This window comes from Balaenoptera borealis (genome assembly GCF_965194805.1).
Source record: "Balaenoptera borealis genome assembly, chromosome: 4".
Classification (NCBI taxonomy): domain Eukaryota; kingdom Metazoa; phylum Chordata; class Mammalia; order Artiodactyla; family Balaenopteridae; genus Balaenoptera; species Balaenoptera borealis.
This window is the reverse complement of record NC_138861.1, coordinates 86,187,047-86,206,233: the sequence shown is the minus strand read 5'-3', so window position 1 is coordinate 86,206,233 and position 19,187 is coordinate 86,187,047. Positions and strand designations below refer to the sequence as shown.

Below are 19,187 nucleotides of genomic sequence, written 5' to 3'. Positions count from 1 at the left end.
TCCTTTGATATCCAAGAAATCATGGCCAACTGCCGTGTTGTGGAGCTTTCACCCTATGTTTTCTTCTAAGAGTTTTATAATAAGTTTAGTCTTGGGAATTCCCTAGAGGTCCAGTGGTTAGAACTCTGCGCTTACACTGCCGGGGCCCTGGTTGGGGAAATAAGATCCCACAAGCCATGCGGCGCAGCCCCCCTGCAAAAAAATTAGTCTTACGTTTAGGTCCTTGATCCATTTTGAGTTAATTTTTTTTCTGATTTTTTAAAAATTGAAGAATAGTTAATTTACAATGTAGTGTTAGTTTCAAGTGTACAGCAAAGTGATTCAGTTATACATATATATGTATATATTCTTTTTCCGATTTTTTTCCATTAAAAGTTATTACAAGATATTGAGTATAGTTCCCTGCGTTGAGTTAATTTTTATATAAGGTATAAGGCATGGCAAAGGTCCAACTTCACTTTTCTGAGAGCTCATTAAGTTGTTTTTTTTCCTATCACAGTAGCTTTATTTGTTTATTTATTTTAACATCTTTATTGGAGTATAATTTCTTTACACAATGCTGTTAGTTTCTGCTTTGTAACAGAGTGAATCAGCTATACATGTACATATATCCCCATATCTCCTCCCTCTTGCGTCTCCCTCCCACCCTCCCTATCCCACCCCTCTAGGTGGTCACAAAGCACTTAGGTGATCTCCCTGTGCTATGCGGCTGCTTTGCACTAGCTATCTATTTTATTTTATTTTATTTATTTATTTATTTATTTTTAAATTTATTGGCGTATAATTGATTTACAGTGTTGTGTTTCAGGTGTACAGCAAAGTGAATCAGTTATAGATATACATGTATCCAACATTTTTGGCAAATTGAAAAAAAATGATAATGTTAGGAGAAATTGGGGGCTTCCTCCTTTTTCTTTTTTTATGTTTTTTTACTTTTGAAGAAGAATATTATTTTCTCTTCTTGTGCCAATGCTCTTCTTTTTTTTTTGAATTTTATTTATTTTTCTATACAGCAGGTTCTTATTAGTCATCAATTTTATACACATCAGTGTATACATGTCAATCCCAATCGCCCAGTTCATCACACCACCATCCCCACCCCCCCGTGGTTACCCCCCCTTGGTGTCCATACGTTTGTTCTCTACATCTGTGTCTCAACTTCTTCCTTGCAAACCGGTTCATCTGTACCGTTTTTCTAGGTTCCACATACATACGTTAATATACGATATTTGTTTTCTCTTTCTGACTTCACTCTGTATGACAGTCTCTAGATCCATCCACGTCTCAACAAATGACCCAATTTCGTTCCTTTTTATGGCTGAGTAATATTCCATTGTATATATGTACCACATCTTTATACATTCGTCTGTCGATGGGCATTTAGGTTGCTTCCATGACCTGGCTGTTGTAAATAGTGCTGCAGTGAACATTGGGATGCATGTGTCTTTTTGAATTATGGTTTTCTCTGGGTATATGCCCAGAAGTGGGATTGCTGGATCATATGGTAATCCTATTTTTAGTTTTTTAAGGAACCTCCATACTGTTCTCCATAGTGGCTGTATCAATTTACATTCCCACCAACAGTGCAAGAGGGTTCCCTTTTCTCCACACCCTCTCCAGCATTTGTTGTTTGTAGATTTTCTGATGATGCCCATTCTAACTGGTGTGAGGTGATAGCTCATTGTAGTTTTGATTTGCATTTCTTCTAATAATTAGTGATGTTGAGCATCTTTTCATGTGCTTCTTGGCCATCTGTAGGTCTTCTTTGGAGAAATGTCTATTTAGGTCTTCTGCCCATTTTTGGAATGGGTTGTTTGTTTCTTTAATATTGAGCTGCATGAGCTGTTTATATATTTTGGAGATTAATCCTTTGTCCATTGATTCGTTTACAGATATTTTCTCCCATTCTGAGGGTTGTCTTTTTGTCTTGTTTATGGTTTCCTTTGCTGTGCAAAAGCTTTTAAGTTTCATTAGGTCCCATTTGTTTATTTTTGTTTTTATTTCCATTACTCTAGGAGGTGGATCAGAAAAGATCTTGCTGTGATTTATGTCATAGAGTGTTCTTCCTATGTTTTCCTCTACGAGTTTTATAGTGTCCAGTCTTACATTTAGGTCTCGAATCCATTTTGAGTTTATTTTTGTGTATGGTGTTAGGGAGTGTTCTAATTTCATTCTTTTACATGTAGCTGTCCAGTTTTCCCAGCCCCATTTATTGAAGAGACTGTCTTTTCTCCATTGTATATCCTTGGCTCCTTTGTCATAGATTAGTTGACTGTAGGTGTGTGCGTTTATCTCTGGGCTTTCTATCTTGTTCCATTGATCTATGTTTCTGTTTTTGTGCCAGTACCATATTGTCTTGATTACTGTAGCTTTGTAGTATAGTCTGAAGTCAGGGAGTCTGATTCCTCCAGCTCCGTTTTTTTCCCTCAAGACTGCTTTGGCTATTTGGGGTCTTTTGTGCCTCCATACAAATTTTAAGATTTTTTTTTTGTAGTTCTGTAAAAAATGCCATTAGTAATTTGATAGGGATTGCATTGAATCTGTAGATTGCTTTGGGTAGTGTAGTCATTTTCACAATATTGATTCTTCCAATCCAAGAACATGGTATATCTCTCCATCTGTTGGTATCATCTTTAATTTCTTTCATCAGTGTCTTATAGTTTTCTGCATACAGGTCTTTTGTCTCCCTAGGTAGGTTTATTCCTAGGTATTTTATTCTTTTTTTGCAATGGTAAATGGGAGTGTCTCCTTAATTTCTCTTTCAGATTTTTCATCATTAGTGTACAGGAATGCAAGAGATTTCTGTGCATTAATTTTGTATCCTGCAGCTTTACCAGATTCATTGATTAGGTCTAGTAGTTTTCTGGTGGCATCTTTAGGATTCTCTATGTATGGTATCATGTCATCTGCAAACAGTGACAGTTTTACTTCTTCTTTTCCAATTTGTATTCCTTTTAGTTCTTTTTCTTCTCTGATTGCCGTGGCTAGGACGTCCAAAACCATGTTGAATAATGGTGGTGAGAGTGGACATCCTTGTCTTGTTCCTGATCTTAGAGGAAATGCTTTCAGTTTTTCACCATTGAGAATGATGTTTGCTATAGGTTTGTCGTATATGGCCTTTATTATGTTGAGGTAGGTTCCCTCTGTGCCCAGTTTCTGGAGAGTTTTTATCATAATGGGTGTTGAATTTTATCCAAAGCTTTTTCTGCATCTATTGAGATGATCATATGGTTTTTCTCCTTCAGTTTGTTAATATGGTGTATCACATTGATTGATTTGCATGTATTGAAGAATCCTTGCATCCCTGGGATAAATCCCACTTGATCATGGTGTATGATCCTTTTAATGGGTTGTTGGATTCTGTTTGCTAGTATTTTGTTGAGGATTTTTGCATCTATATTCATCAGTGATATCGGTCTGTAATTTTCTTTTTTTGTAGTATCTTTGTCTGGTTTTGGTATCAGGGTGATGGTGGCCTCATAGAATGAGTTTGGGAGTGTTCCTTCCTCTGCAGTTTTTTGGGAGAGTTTGAGAAGGATGGGTGTTAGCTCTTCTCTAAATGTTTGATAGAATTCACCTGTGAAGCCATCTGGTCCTGGACTTCTATTTGTTGAAAGATTTTTAATCACAGTTTCAATTCCATTACTTGTGATTGGTCTCTTCATATTTTCTATTTCTTCCTGGTTCAGTCTTGGAAGATTATACCGTTCTAAGAATTTGTCCACTTCTTCCAGGTTGTCCATTTTATTGGCATAGAGTTGCTTGTAGTAGTCTTTTAGGATGCTTTGTATTTCTGCAGTGTCTGTTGTAACTTGTCCTTTTTCATTTCTAATTTTATTGATTTGAGTCCTCTTCCTCTTTTTCTTGATGAGTCTGGCTAATGGTTTATCAATTTTGTTTTATCTGCTCACAGAACCAGCTTTTAGTTTTATTAATCTTTGCTATTGTTTTCTTTGTTTCTATTTTATTTATTTCTGCTCTGATCTTTATGATTTCTTTCCTTCTGCAAACTTTGGGTTTTGTTTGTTCTTCTTTCTCTAGTTCCTTTAGGTGTAAGTTTAGATTATTTGTTTGAGATTTTTCTTGTTTCTTGAAGTAGGCTTGTATAGCTATAAACTTCCCTCTTAGGACTGCTTTTGCTGCATCCCATAGGTTTTGGATCGTCGTGTTTTCATTGTCATTTGTCGCTAGGTATTTTTTGATTTCATCTTTGATTTCTTCAGTGATCTCTTGGTTATTTAGTAGCATATTGTTTAGCCTCCATGTGTTTGTGTTTTTTTTACGTTTTTTTCCGTGTAATTCATTCCTAATCTCATAGCGTTGTGGTCAGAAAAGATGCTTGATATGATTTCAAATTTTTAAATTTACTGAGGTTTGATTTGTGACCCAAGATGTGATCTATCCTGGAGAATGTTCCGTGCGCACTTGAGAAGAAAGTGTAATCTGCTGTTTTTGGATGGAATGTCCTATAAATATAAATTAAGTCTATCTGGTCTGTTGCATCATTTAAAGCTTCTGTTTCCTTATTTATTTTCTGTTTGGATGATCTGTCCATTGGTGTAAGTGAGGTGTTAAAGTCCCCCACTATTACTGTGTTACTGTCGATTTCCTCTTTTATAGCTGTTAGCAGTTGCCTTATGTATTGAGGTGCTCCTATGTTGGGTGCATATATATTTACAATTGTTATATCTTCTTCTTGGATTGATCCCTTGATCATTATGTACTGTCCTTCCTTGTCTCTTGTAACATTCTTTATTTTAAAGTCTATTTTATCTGATATGAGTATTGTTATTCCAGCTTTCTTTTGATTTCCATCGACATGGAATATCTTTTTCCATCCCCTCACTTTCAGTCTGTATGTGTCCCTAGGTCTGAAGTGGGTCTCTTGTAGACAGCATATATATGGGTCTTGTTTTTGTATCCATTCAGCAAGCCTGTGTCTTTTGGTTGGAGCCTTTAATCCATTCATGTGTAAGGTATTATCGATATGTATGTTCCTATGACCATTTTCTTAATTGCTTTGGGTTTGTTTTTGTAGGTCCTTTTCTTCTCTCGTGTTTCCTCCTTAGAGAATTTCCTTTAGCATTTGTTGTAGAGCTGGTTTCGTGGTGCTGAATTCTCATAGCTTTTGCTTGTCTGTCTCAAAGCTTTTGATTTCTCCATCAAATCTGAATGAGATCCTTGCCGGGTAGAGTAATCTTGGTTGTTGGTTCTTCCCTTTCATCCCTTTAAGTATATCATGCCACTCCCTTCTGGCTTGTATTGGTTCTGCTGAGAAATCAACTGTTAACCTTATGGGAGTTCCCTTATATGTTATTTGTCATTTTTCCCTTGCTGCTTTCAATAATTTTTCTTTGTCTTTAATTTTTGCCAGTTTGCTTAATATGTGTCTTGGCGTGTTTGTCCTTTTGTTTATCTTGTATGACACTCTCCGTGCTTCCTGGACTTGGGTGGCTGTTTCCTTTCCTATGTTAGGGAAGTTTTCGACTATAATCTCTTCAAATGTTTTCTTGGATCCTTTCTCTCTCTCTTCTCCTTCTGGGACCCCTATAATGCAAATGTTGTTGTGTTTAATGTTGTCCTCGAGGTCTCTTAGGCTGTCTTCATTTCTTTTCATTCTTTTTTCTTTAGTCTGTTCCACAGCAGTGAATTCCACCATTCTGTCTTCCAGGTCACTTATCCATTCTTCTTCCTGTTATTCTGCTATTGATTCCTTCTAGTGTAGTTTTCATTTCAATTATTGTATTGTTCATCTCTGTTTGTTTGTTCTTTAATTCTTCTAGGTCTTTGTTAAACATTTCTTGCGTCTTCTCGATCTTTGCCTCCATTCTTTGTCCGAGGTCCTGGATGATCTTCACTATGATTATTCTGAATTCTTTTTCTGGAAGTTTGCCTATCTCCACTTCATTTAGTTGTTTTTCTGGGGTTTTATCTTGTTCCTTCATCTGGTACATAGCCCTCTGCCTTTTCATCTTGTCTATCTTTCTGTGAATGTGGTTTTTGTTCCACAGGCTGCAGGATTGTAGTTCTTCTTGCTTCTGCTGTCTGCCCTCTGGTGGATGAGGCTATCTAAGAGGCTTGTGCAAGTTTCCTGATGGGAGGGACTGGTGGTCGGTAGAGCTGACTGTTGCTCTGGTGGGCAGAGCTCAGTAAAAGTTTAATCTGCTTGACTGCTGATGGGTGGGGCTGGGTTCCTTCCCTGTTGGTGTTTGGCCTGAGGCGACCCAACACTTCAGCCTACCTGGGCTCTTTGGTGGGGCTAATGGTGGACTCTGGGAGGGCTCATGCCAGGGAGTGTGTCCCAGAACTTAGGCTGCCAGTGTCCTTGTCCCCACGGTGAGCCACAGCCACCTCCCCCGCCCACCCCGCCTCTGTAGGAGATCCTCCAGCACTAGCAGGTAGGTCTGGTTCAGTCTCCCCTGGGGTCCCAATGCACGCACTACTTTGTGTGTGCCCTCCAAGAGTGGAGTCTCTGTTTCCCCCAGTCCTGTCGAAGTCCTGCAATCAAATCCCACTAGCATTCAAAGTCTGATTCTCTAGGAATTCCTCCTCCCGTTGCTGGACCCCCAGGTTTGGAAGCCTGATGTGGGGCTCAGAACCTTCACTCCAGTGGGTGGACTTCTGTGGTATAAGTGTTCTCCAGTCTGTGAGTCACCCACCCAGCAGTTATGGGATTTGATTTTACTGTGCTTGCGCCCCTCCTGCCATCTCATTGTGGCTTCTTCTTTGTCTTTAGATGTGGGGTATCTTTTTTGGTGAGTTCCAGTGTCTTCCTGTCGATGGTTGTAAAGCAGCTAGTTGTGGTTCTGGTGTTCTCACAAGAGGGAGAGCATGTCCTTCTATTCCGCCATCTTGGTTCAAGGCCCTAGCTATCTATTTTACATTTGGTAGTTTATATATGTCCATGCCACTCTCTTACTTTGTCCCAGCTTACCCTTCCCCCCTCCCCGTGTCCTCAAGTCCATTCTCTATGTCTGCGTCTGTTTTGTTTGTTTGTTTGTTTGTTTGTTTATACTGCAGGTTCTTATTAGTCATCACTTTTATATACATCAGTGTATACATGTCAATCCCAATCGCCCAATTCAGCACACCACCATCCCCACCCCACCGCAGTTTTCCCCCTTTGGTATCCATATGTCTGTTCTCTACATCTGTGGCTCAGCTTCTGCCCTGCAAACCGGCTCATCTGTACCATTTTTCTAGGTTCCACATACATGCGTTAATATACTATATTTGTTTTTCTCTTTCTGTATGTCTGCCTCTTTATTCCTGTCCTGCCCCTAGGTTCTTTAGAACCATTTATTTTTTTTTTAAGATTCCATATATATGTGTTAGCATACAGTGTTTGTTTTTCTGTTTCTGACTTACTTCACTCTATATGACAGACTCTAGGTCCATCCACCTCACTACAGATAACTCAATTTCGTTTCTTTTTATGGCTGAGTAATATTCCATTGTATATATGTGCCAGATCTTCTTTATTCATTCATCTTTCGATGGACACTTAGGTTGCTTCCATGTTCTGGCTATCGTAAATAGGAGAGCTCATTAAATTGTAAAGAATAATGTTTATTGCCTTGTTGAGATGTAAACATATATGTTTTTATTGTAAATTAAAATTATGGAGTTTTGTAATTGTTTTAGTATATACAGTTAAATACTCTGAGTGAAGAGTTTTCTTCCATATTCAGATACATTTCCTTGAAATTATTTTATTTATTTATTCTGTTGGCCGTGCCACGCATCATGTGGGGTCAATTAAACATATAACTTAATATTTTGTTTAAAGTATTGTTACAGATGTCTAAATTGCGTAACTTCCCTGTGGCCCCGTGGTCCAAATGCAGGGGGCACGGGTTCGATCCCTGGTTGGGGAACTAAGATCCTGCCTGCTGCGTGGTGTGGCCAAAAAAAAAAAAAAAGATTTCTAAATCAGGATGCTTAATTTTACTGGGATATTAGAGTAGCCAGCTTTGTATATTCTATTTCTGTGATATTTTGTATTTTTTTGTCCTTTTTTGAGTGGTTTAAGTTAGCTTCAAGGTGATATATCTGGGCAGCTCTTGATGTGCATGTGCCTTTAAACATTCTCTTTACAATTACCCAAATATAAAATGAAGTTAGAGTGAGTAATTAAGAAAGATTTCATCTTGTTAATAGTGATAATGAATGGTAGAACAAGAATTAACATTTAAGGACTAAATTTGGAATTTTATGCTTTGATTACTGTCTTAAAAGAATATTGTCCATTCTAAAGATGTTAAAACTTTTGGTTGAAAATAAGTTGTGCACGCTCATAGGAAATTTAGAAATTTAGTCTAGAAAAATAATTTCTATTTTCCCAGCCCTGTTTCAGAATTAGAAATTTCCATTACACAGGACTGCCTTGGTGGTCCAGTGGTTAAGATTCCATGTTTCCAATACAGGGGGTGCAGGTTTGATCCCTGGTAAGGGAACTAAGATCCCATGTGCTGTGCAGTGTGGCAAAAAAAAAAAAAAAAAAAAAAAAAATTTCCATTTCATATAACTATGTAGCGGTTTAAAAAGTTTTTAAAATTTTATTCTCTTTTCAATGCTAGTTTAGCATTTCACCTAATTTTAAAACATCATAACCAAAGTTTTTCCTATTTTTGTAGCTTCTCTAAAAGGATAAGTTGATCAATAAAATTTTTTATTCTGATAGCTTTTTTTGTTAAACACAACTTTTAAAAATGCTTTATTGAGGTGTGGTTTATCTTAAACTGCACACATTAAAAATGCACAATTTGATAAGTTTGGACATACAGATACATCCATGAAGCTATCACAAATCAAGATAGCGAACATAACCAACATATCCAGAAGTTTCCTAGTGGGTGTCCCTTTGTAATTGCTCCTTCCCACCCTTCCTGCTCCCCCATTCCCCAGCAGCCACTGATCTGCTGTCACTATAGATTAGTTTGCATTTTGTGGAATTTAATATAAATGACAATTCCGATAGCATTTTAGATGAAGAACCATTTGCATTGTAATTTTTCTCTAATAGATAAAATATAGACATGTTTGTGATACTGGTTTAATTTTATTGGTTTAGACAGCCTTTCTCAATTCGCTTTAAGCTGTAATGCACTAAAGTAGTATTTCTCAAAAATTAGCTTGCATCAGAATCACTTGGAGTATCTGTTAAACCGCCCCAGAGTTTCTGATTCAGTAGGTCTGGGACAGGGCTAATAATTTTCATTTCTTAGAAGTTCCCAAGTGAGGTTGCTGCTACCGGTTGAAGAAACCACACTGTGTGAGACACATTTCCTTAAGACATTTGTTGTTGATAATAAATTAACTTTTTTCCTAAGCATCCAGGATGGTACTATTTATATACCATCCTTGGGGAAATTGAGAAAATACTTAGTAATTTGCTCTGTTCTGTGGTTAAAATGAGGAACCCAGTTGAAAAAGACTGGTTTAGAATTATTTAATTTGTGTGGTGAAAATGGGCATGTTCTTTAGTAATCTTCAACATTTAGCAGAAGCAAGAAGAACTACAATTCTGCAGCCTGTGGAAGGAAAACCACATTCACAAAAACATACACAAAATGAAAAGGCAGAGGACTTTGTACCAAATGAAGGAACAAGATAAAACCCCAGAAAAAGAACTAAATGAAGTGGAGATAGACAGCCTTGCAGAAAAAGAATTCAGAATAATGATAGTGAAGATCATCCAGGACCTTGGAAAAAGAATGGAGGCAAAGATTGAGAAGATGCAAGAAATGTTTAACAAAGACCTAGAAGAATTAAAGAACAAACAAACAGAGATGAACAATACAATAACTGAAATGAAAACTACACTAGAAGGAATCAATAGCAGAATAACAGGCAGAAGAACGGATAAGTGACCTGGAAGACAGAATGGTGGAATTCACTGCTGCGGAACAGAATAGAGAAAAAAGAATGAAAAGAAATGAAGACAGCCTAAGAGACCTCGGGGACAACATTAAACACAACAACATTCGCATTATAGGGGTCCCAGAAGGAGAAGAGAGAGAAAAAGGATCCGAGAAAATACTTGAAGAGGTTATAGTCGAAAACTTCCCTAACATGGGAAAGGAAATAGCCACCCAAGTCCAGGAAACGCAGAGAGTCCCATACAGGATAAACCCAAGGAGAAACACACCGAGACACATAAGTAATCAAATTGACAAAAATTAAAGGCAAAGAAAAATTATTAAAAGCAACAAGGGAAAAATGGCAAATAACATACAAGGGAACTCCCATAAGGTTAACAGCTGATTTCTCGGCAGAAACTCTACAAGCCAGAAGGGAGTGGCATGATATATTTAAAGTGATGAAAGGGAAGAATCTACAACCAAGGTTACTCTACCTGGCAAGGATCTCATTCAGATTTGACACAAATCAAAAGCTTTACAGAGAAGCAAAAGCTAAGAGAATTCAGCACCACTAAACCAGCTCTACAACAAATGCTAAAGGAACTTCTCTGAGTGGGAAACACAAGAGAAAAGGACCTACAAAACAAACCCATAACTATCAACAAAATGGTAATAGGAACATACATATCAAGAATTACCTTAAACGTGAATGGATTAAATGCTCCAACCAAAAGACACAGGCTTGCTGAATGGATACAAAACCCAGACCCAAGTATATGCTTGTCTACAAGAGACCCACTTCAGACCTAAGGACACATACAGACTGAAAGTAAGGGGATGGAAAAAGATATTCCATGCAAATGGAAATCAAAAGAAAGCTGGAGTAGCAATACTCATATCAGATAAAATAGACTTTAAAGTAAAGAATGTTACAAGAGACAAGGAAGGACACTACATAATGATCAAGGGATCAATTCAAGAAGAAGATTTAACAATTGTAAACATATATGTACCCAACATAGGAGCACTTCAATACATAAGGCAACTGCTAACAGCTATAAAAGAGGAAATCGACAGTAACACAGTAATAATGGGGGACTTTAACACCTCACTTACACCAATGGACAAATCATCGAAACAAAATTAATAAGGAAACACAATAGAAGCAGATAGATTAAATTGATATTTATATCAATTAAATGACACAATAGACCAGATAGACTTAATTGATATTTATAGGACATTCCTTCCAAAAGTAGCAGATTGTACTTTCTTCTCAAGTGCACACAGGACATTCTCCAGGATAGATCACATCTTGAGTCACAGATGAAGCCTCAGTAAATTTAAGATAATTGAAATCATATCAAGCATCTTTTCTGACGGCAATGCTATGAGATTAGAAACCAGTTATAGGGGGAAAAAAGTGTAAAAAACACAAACACATGGAGGCTAAACAATATGTTACTAAATAACCAAGAGATCACTGAAGACATCAAAGAGGAAATTAAAAAATACCTAGAGACAAATTACAATGAAAACACAGCGATCCAAAACCTATGGGATGCAGCAAAAGCAGTTCTAAGAGGGAAGTTTGTAGCAATACAAGTGTACCTCAAGAAACAAGAAAAATCTCAAACAATCTAACCTTACATCTAAAGGAACTAGAGAAAGAAGAACAAACAAAACCCAAAGTTAGTAGAAGGAAAGAAATCATAAAGATCGGAGCAGAAATAAATGAAGTAGAAACAAAGAAAACATTAGCAAAGATCAATAAAACTAAAAGCTGGTTCTTTGAGATGATAAACAAAATTGCTAAACCTTTAGCCGGACTCATCAAGAAAAAGAGGAAGAGGACTCAAATCAATAAAATTAGAAATGGCAAAGGAGAAGTTACAACAGACACAGCAGAAATACAAAGCATCCTAAGAGACTACTACAAGCAACTCTTTGCCAATAAAATGGACAACCTGGAAGAAATGGACAAATTCTTAGAAAGGTATCATCTTCCAAGACTGAACCAGGAAGAAATAGAAAATATGAACAGACCAATCACAAGTAATGAAATTGTGATTAAAAATCTTCCAACAGGGCTTCCCTGGTGGCGCAGTGGTTGAGAATCTGCCTGCCAATGCAGGAGACACGGGTTCGAGCCCTGGTCTGGGAAGATCCCACATGCCGCGGAGCAGCTAGGCCCGTGAGCCACAACTATTGAGCCTGTGCGTCTGGAGCCTGTGCTCCGCAACAAGAGAGGCCACGATAGTGAGAGACCTGTGCACCGCGATGAAGAGGGGCCCCTGCTTGCCGCAACTAGAGAAAGCCCTTGTACAGAAACGAAGACCCAACACAGCCAGAAAAAAAAAAAAAAAAAAATCTTCCAACAAACAAAGTCGAGGACCAGATGGCTTCACAGGTGAATTCTATCAAACATTTAGAGCAGAGCCAACACCCGTCCTTCTCAAACTCTTCCAAAAAATTGCGGAGGAAGGAACACTCCCAAACTCATTCTATGAGGCCACCATCAACCTGATACCAAAACCAGACAAAGATACTACAAAAAAAAAAGAATTACAGACCAATATCACTGATGAATATAGATTCAAAAATCCTCAACAAAATACTAGCAAACAGAATCCAGTAACCCATTAAAAGGATCATACACCATGATCAAGTGAGATTTATCCCAGGGATAAAGGATTCTTCAATATATGCAAATCAATCAATGTGATACACCATATTAACAAATTGAAGAATAAAAACCATATGATCATCTAAAAAAAAATAATATTCAACATTTAAAATAGTTTACTACTATGGTATTTCACTATTGTATTCAGAAATATTTGTATATTAACTGGTCAAGTAATTTTTTAACAGAAATGCTAAGAGTCCTTTTTGGTTAGGTAGATACCATTTTCTAGATAAATATTTGCTTTATAAACACATTTAGAGGCATGAATATTATGTATATTAAGCAAAAAAATTTCCCTTTTCAGAATGTTGTAGAATGATTTTTTAATTTTCTTTCATTTTTTTTTGAAGTGTAGGTGCTGTACAGTATTATATAAGTTACAGGTGTTCAATTTTATGTTAATTACAGGTATACAATATTATAAGTTACAGGTGTACAATATAGTGATACACAATTTTTAAAGGTTATACTCCATTTATACTTATAAAATAGTATATATTTATTATTATTATAAAGTATTGGCTGTATTCCCCATGTTGTACAGTATATCCTTGTAGCGTATTTTTTTTTTTTTTAATTATTTATTTATTTATTTATTTATTTATTTATTTTTGGCTGTGTTGGGTCTTCGTTTCTGTGCGAGGGCTTTCTCAAGTTGTGGCAAGTGGGGGCCACTCTTCATTGCGGTGCGCGGGCCTCTCACTGTCGCGGCCTCTCGTTGCGGAGCACAAGCTCCAGACGCGCGGGCTCAGTAGTTGTGGCTCACGGGCCTAGTTGCTCCGTGGCATGTGGGATCTTCCCAGACCAGGGCTCGAACCCGTGTCCCCTGCATTGGCAGGCAGATTCTCAACCACTGCGCCACCAGGGAAGCCCTGTAGCGTATTTTATACTTAATAATTTGTACCTTTTAAACCCCATCCCTATATTGCCCCTCCCTCCTTTCTCCCCACTGGTCACCACTAGTTTGTTCTCTTTGTCTTTGAGTCTGCTTCTTTTTTGTTATATTCTCTAGTTTGTTTTATTTTTTAGATTTCACATTTAAGTGCTATCATATATAGTATTTGTCTTTCTTTATCTGACATTTCACTTAGCATAATGCCCTCCAAGTAATTTTACGCTTTCTTGAAAATAAAGGATATTTGCTTGATGGTATCTTGTTTTCAGAATTGCACAGAAAGGAAGTTTCACATGTTACTTTATCACTTTATTTTAAGTTTGTGTCTAGAGAAATGGATAGAAAGTAAGTCAGTAGATAAAGCTGACCATAAGGATATGTCAACAACACAGGCAAAACGAAAAAAACTAAGCCAATTAAGGGCAATTTGAGTTGTCTTAAGAAATAGAAGGACTCATTTGTTGTAAAAAAAAAAAAATGGTAGGCAGATATATAATTATAAATTTCTAAGACTTAATTACATGATTAAGATAAAAAACTAGATTATTTTTAGCTTCAGTTTTATTCAGAAAACCTCTATTTTGGTTCGTCATGCAAAGTGTTCTTAACTGGGATATCTTCCTGTTTTGAATTTCAGGGCAGCAGCAATGACTCTCCGCACGGTATTATTGTCATTGCAAGCGCTACTGGCAGCTGCAGAACCAGATGATCCACAAGATGCAGTAGTAGCAAATCAGGTAAGGTAGCTGCTTTTGAAAGACTTTCTTTTACTTACCTATGAGTGTTTACTTTAGTGGTTTGCAGTGGTTAGAACAGAAGCATACGTCTATTGAAAGTAAATTTGGAAATGGTTTCCTTTCTTGCTGTGAGATTATTGTATCAGATGTAATAGTGAAAACCTAATTTTGTGATTTTTTTTTTAACACAGTAGTTTAATTGTTTGTATGGTAGATGCTTTTTTCCTAACATATTATGAAGTTTTCAAACACACAATGTTGAAAGAATTACACAGTGAATACCCACATATCTACCTACCATCTTGATTCTATGATTAACATTTTACTACATGTGGTTTACCATGTGTGTATCCATTTATCTGTCTCTTAATTCAGTGATGATCCTTCCCTGATGATAATGTTAATCAGCTCCAACTGTGGCACTGAAGTTGCATGGTGAAGGTTATCAAAAACCTTGTAATTTCCAAATGGAATAAATATTTTTCAGTTGTGATCTTTGATTTCCAAGGCAGAGGTTAGCAAATTACAGCCAGGCTGACTGTTTTTGTAGATAATGTTTTATTGGAACGTAGCCACCCCCATTTGTTCACAGCTACAAGTGGCAGAATTGAATAATTATGACAGAGACAGTATTGTCTGAAAGCCTGAATTATTATTATCTGGTCCTTTAAGAAAGTTTGCCAACCCATACTCTAAACCAGTGGTTCCCAACCGTTTTGGAACCAGGGACTGGTTTCGTGGAAGACAGTTTTTCTACGGACCAGTGGCGGAGGGTGGGGGGTGGAGATGGTTCAGGCGGTGATGCGAGCAATGGGGAGCGGCAGATGAAGCTTTGCTCGCTGGCTGCTCACCTCCTGCTGTGTGGACCGGTTCCTTACAGGCCGAGGATTGGTACTGGTCTGTAGCCTGGGGGTTGGGGACCCCTGCTTTAAGCCATTAGGATTTATTGAGCCTTGTGTTTTTTTGTTTTTTAACCTAGAAGTTTTTTCTTCTCTTGACTTCTGAGATACTACTTTCTTTTCCTATCTTCGTAGTTGTGGTTGTTCCCTCCTGCTTCCTACAGTTGTTTCTCTTCTTTCTCCACTCTGCCCCCCTCTGCCCCGCCCTCCATTTTTGTTTTTGTTTTTTTTTCTTGTCCACACTGCATGGCTTGTGGGATCTTAGTTCCCCAACCAGGGATTGAACCCGTGCCCCCTGCAATGGAAGTGCAGAGTCCTAATCACTGGACCACCAAGGAATTACCTCTCCTCCCTTTTAAATATACTTTCTCAGTTCTTACATTGTTTCTTTCACTTTCCATGATATACTCTCACTTGGATGATCATATCCACGCTGATGTTACCACCTGTATGTTGATAACGATATTCAGGCTTGACCTCTGTCCTGAGCCCAAGAGCCTGTTTGGAAGTGGATAGCTCTGTATGAATATTCCATGGGTACCTTAGTACAGCATTCCCAAAACTGAATGCAGAATCTTAAACCTGTGAACCTGTTCATCCTTCTGTAATATAATCAGCTTATTTATATATCCCAGTCACAGACTTGGAGTACTTCTCTATGTCTCCTTTTCTCTCGTATCCCAGTATCTCTCTGTCGTAATACTTCTCTGATTGCCTTAATTCACATGTTTAAAAATTTCTCATTTGACTGCTCTGATGGAGCTCCCTACCTCAGCCTCTTCTTTCCCTCATATTCTACACTGATAGCAGTTAGCTTTATAAAGTGTAAATCTTATTTCACTTTACTGTTAAAAACCTATTAGTAGCTTTACTATCACCTACTTGGTAAGTCCAAATTGTTTAGTTTGAAGAGTTCCTCCATGATTTGAACTGTCTATAAACCCAGTTTCATCTCCTAAATTCTTACTGTTCTTCAAACTCATGCTGTTCAAGATGGTGTCATTCCTACATGTCATTTCACCCAGTCCGCCATTTTTCCTCTGCCTAAGAAAACATTTCCTTTTAGAAACTTCCTCCTTTCCTTTGAAAAGTTCGTCACTCCTTATGTTGTGCATATCCTGGTTAATGTGGTCTACTATTATTTGCCTTAGAGTGCTTAGAATTATGGTTTAACATGTTATATATGTGCTATTCATTCATTTTTGATAGTCAGAAACATGGCTTGAGTTCCAGCTTTGATTTCCTGTTGAGTTCTGAGCCTCAAAGTTTGAGGTTGGACTCAGTTTTCTTTTAACTCTGTTCAGTAGTTTGACTTATTTCCTTTTAATAATGGTAGAAACTAGATTTATCATTTTAATGTATAGAAATATTTAATGTGTATAAAATATCTTAAGAAATATTAAAGTGAATTTAATATTTTAAATTTATACTTGGCTTTATTAATTAATGGTAGTCCCAGAATATTTGAGAATAAATTTACTTCTTTCCAATGCATATGGAAAGTCTTACCTTTTAAAAAGTACTCTATGGTGAGTTCATAATCATCACAAAACATGTGCTGTAAGTTAGGACTTTGCATATGGGGTTTTCTTAAATCACTGTACACTAATACAGCTCTAGCAAAACAGCAAAGTCAGGTTGTATTCTAGCCTGAGCTATGATTAATACAAAAGTTGGTCACATTTATTAATGTCCACATAATTTTAGAAGCTAGTAATTCTGTTTATCTCTGTAATGTTTACCACTGCACAGTGTTTAGAGACAACTCTTAATAACTCCATTTAGTATTAGTTTTCTGCTACTTTGTTGAAATTGGAGATTAAAGTTGATCAACGTTATTTTTGTTTTTCTTTCCTCAGTGAAACTTGTGAATCACAGCTTCAGGTTAAACAGTCTTTTCTTGAATGACATAGTTTGTTTGCAGTGGAAAGTGAATCAGTCACATTTAAAAAATCTAATCTACATTTATTTACATTTTACTTAGAAAAATCAGGTTTTTAGGCAATTAAGAGATGAGTTACTATATTGAATATTATAACTGCATTGTCATGCCAATCAATTTTTTTCCCCCATATAGTACAAACAAAATCCCGAAATGTTCAAACAGACAGCTCGACTTTGGGCACATGTGTATGCTGGAGCACCAGTTTCTAGTCCAGAATACACCAAAAAAATAGAAAACCTATGTGCTATGGGCTTTGATAGGGTAAGTACATAAAGGCATGTTGATTTTTACTTATTCATTAAATTATTGCTGCAAATCCTTGGCTGACAAAAGTGGCTCAAAAAATACCCTAAATCTAATTTTGATAAACAATCTTTGTTATTAAAACCAGTGATCTTTCTTTCTTTTTTTTTTTTTTGGCTGATCCCAGTCATTGGTTTTAGAAGCTTCTTTTTATGAAGTGCAAGATAACTTAAAAATGAAAAAACAAGGTGTGGTTTCTTAATATAAAGACAGTGGGTGATGCAGTATTTTAAAAATATTTCCTTGAGATTTTATTTGTTTATTTATTTTGTCCCCTTTTCTTTTCTACAGAATGCAGTAATAGTGGCCTTGTCTTCAAAATCTTGGGATGTAGAGACTGCAACAGAATTGCTTCTGAGTAACTGAGACATAGAGCTGCTGATATAGTCAAGCTTGCCCCTTCTTGAGGAGCATCAACATCTGTTATTTTTAGGATTCTGCGTAGATTTCTTTTAAACTGGCATTCTTGCCTAATGATGTTATCTAGGCACCATTGGAGACTGAAAAAAATCTCTGCTCTGTAAATAAAGCTAATTAAACGTCTCTGTAAATTTAAAAAGGGGAAATACTTTAATTTTTTTCTTACTTAATAGTGTAAAAATTCTTTGAGCTAAGCTAAAACCATGGGAAAAACATGCTACTTTAGTGTTTAGCAGTGTACCAAGACTAGCAAGAGTTTGCTTCAGGATTTCGTTGAATAATTAAGATAATATTTTGAGTGTGTCAGGGCCATTCAAATTGTTGGTGTTGCATCACAGCTACCTTAACTGTTTTTAACATGGATCCTCTGTGCCTGTGAATTTACTTGCATGCTTGTACTTGACTTCTTAGGATGGGTAGCTGAAAAGACCACCATTTTAAGCATTTGAGAATTCTTAAATAAGAGATTATTCAGAATTGAAGATGGTGACCTATTCAGAGCCTTTTTGTCCTTGTCAACAGACTGGGACACCATATCTGTTTTTCCCCTCTTACCACACACAGCTAATATTCTAATAGTAAATTTCTCTATTTGGTGGGGAAATGTGCTGAGGGACAGTATCCCTTGCTCCATTTTTAGGCTGTCCATTTGGTATGTTTTGTCACAATTCTTCACTCTTAGAACTTTCATATATAAGTAAGTAATAATGTAAAAATGGAGCTGCCAGTTTCATTTCTCTTGCAAAAACAGTAAAAACTTGATGTTGCAGTATTCCCAGATTTAATGAAAGAACCCAGCTTAATTTTTCAGTGAGTTTAACATCTTTCTATTTTTAAACTGATGAAATTTTTCTTTGACAACTTGCAAGGATGAAATCATCTGTTAGCAGTTTTTTAAGCCTAATTTTGGCTTTATAAGAGATTGCTTTATCAGATCCTTTAAAAGTCACTCTTGCTTGCATTTCCCCCTATTGACACATGAAAGCTGTGTTGGTGTTTTACTGTACATACTTAAAATGCACATAGGAATAGAAGTGTGTTATAAATCTAGCTTTCTTTATGATGTTTCTGATAACATGAGAATTGAAAACTTTACCTTCTCTTGTACATAGTCAGACTTTCTATACGTATTAAACTTACATTTCATTCTAAGTTCAAAAGTTTGAAAATTATTAGTTTTGCAAGCTCAAACACTAATGTGACCATTTTATGAAGGGTGAAATGGATTTGTGTAGGCTGTTCTATACATAGAAACACAGTTCTTATTACATATTCAGGACCAATGCAGAAATAACAAAAATGTAATGGAATCAGAATGAATTAAAGTAAGGCTGTATACTGAAAGTCATATTATAAAAGGTTTGCTTTCTTCAAGTGTTACTTATCCTAAATTATAATGGTTAAGTGTTTGGAAAATAGTTTTGAACCGTAAATTC

General features: G+C 36.7%; 1 protein-coding gene across 3 annotated transcripts in view; it reads left to right on the top strand.

Annotated features, from left to right (window-relative positions):
- Nucleotides 1–17,890, top strand: part of UBE2K (ubiquitin conjugating enzyme E2 K) — a 73,762-nt gene extending 55,872 nt beyond the window's left edge. For all 3 annotated transcript variants that reach the window (XM_082390780.1, XM_082390782.1, XM_082390781.1), the window contains 3 exons: nucleotides 14,085–14,184; nucleotides 17,161–17,289; nucleotides 17,623–17,890. In XM_082390780.1, the coding sequence (XP_082246906.1) occupies nucleotides 14,085–14,184; nucleotides 17,161–17,289; nucleotides 17,623–17,697 (304 nt within the window). In that variant the 3' untranslated portion in view covers nucleotides 17,698–17,890. The remainder of the gene's footprint in view (nucleotides 1–14,084; nucleotides 14,185–17,160; nucleotides 17,290–17,622) is intronic.
- Nucleotides 17,891–19,187: the final 1,297 nt, after the last annotated feature.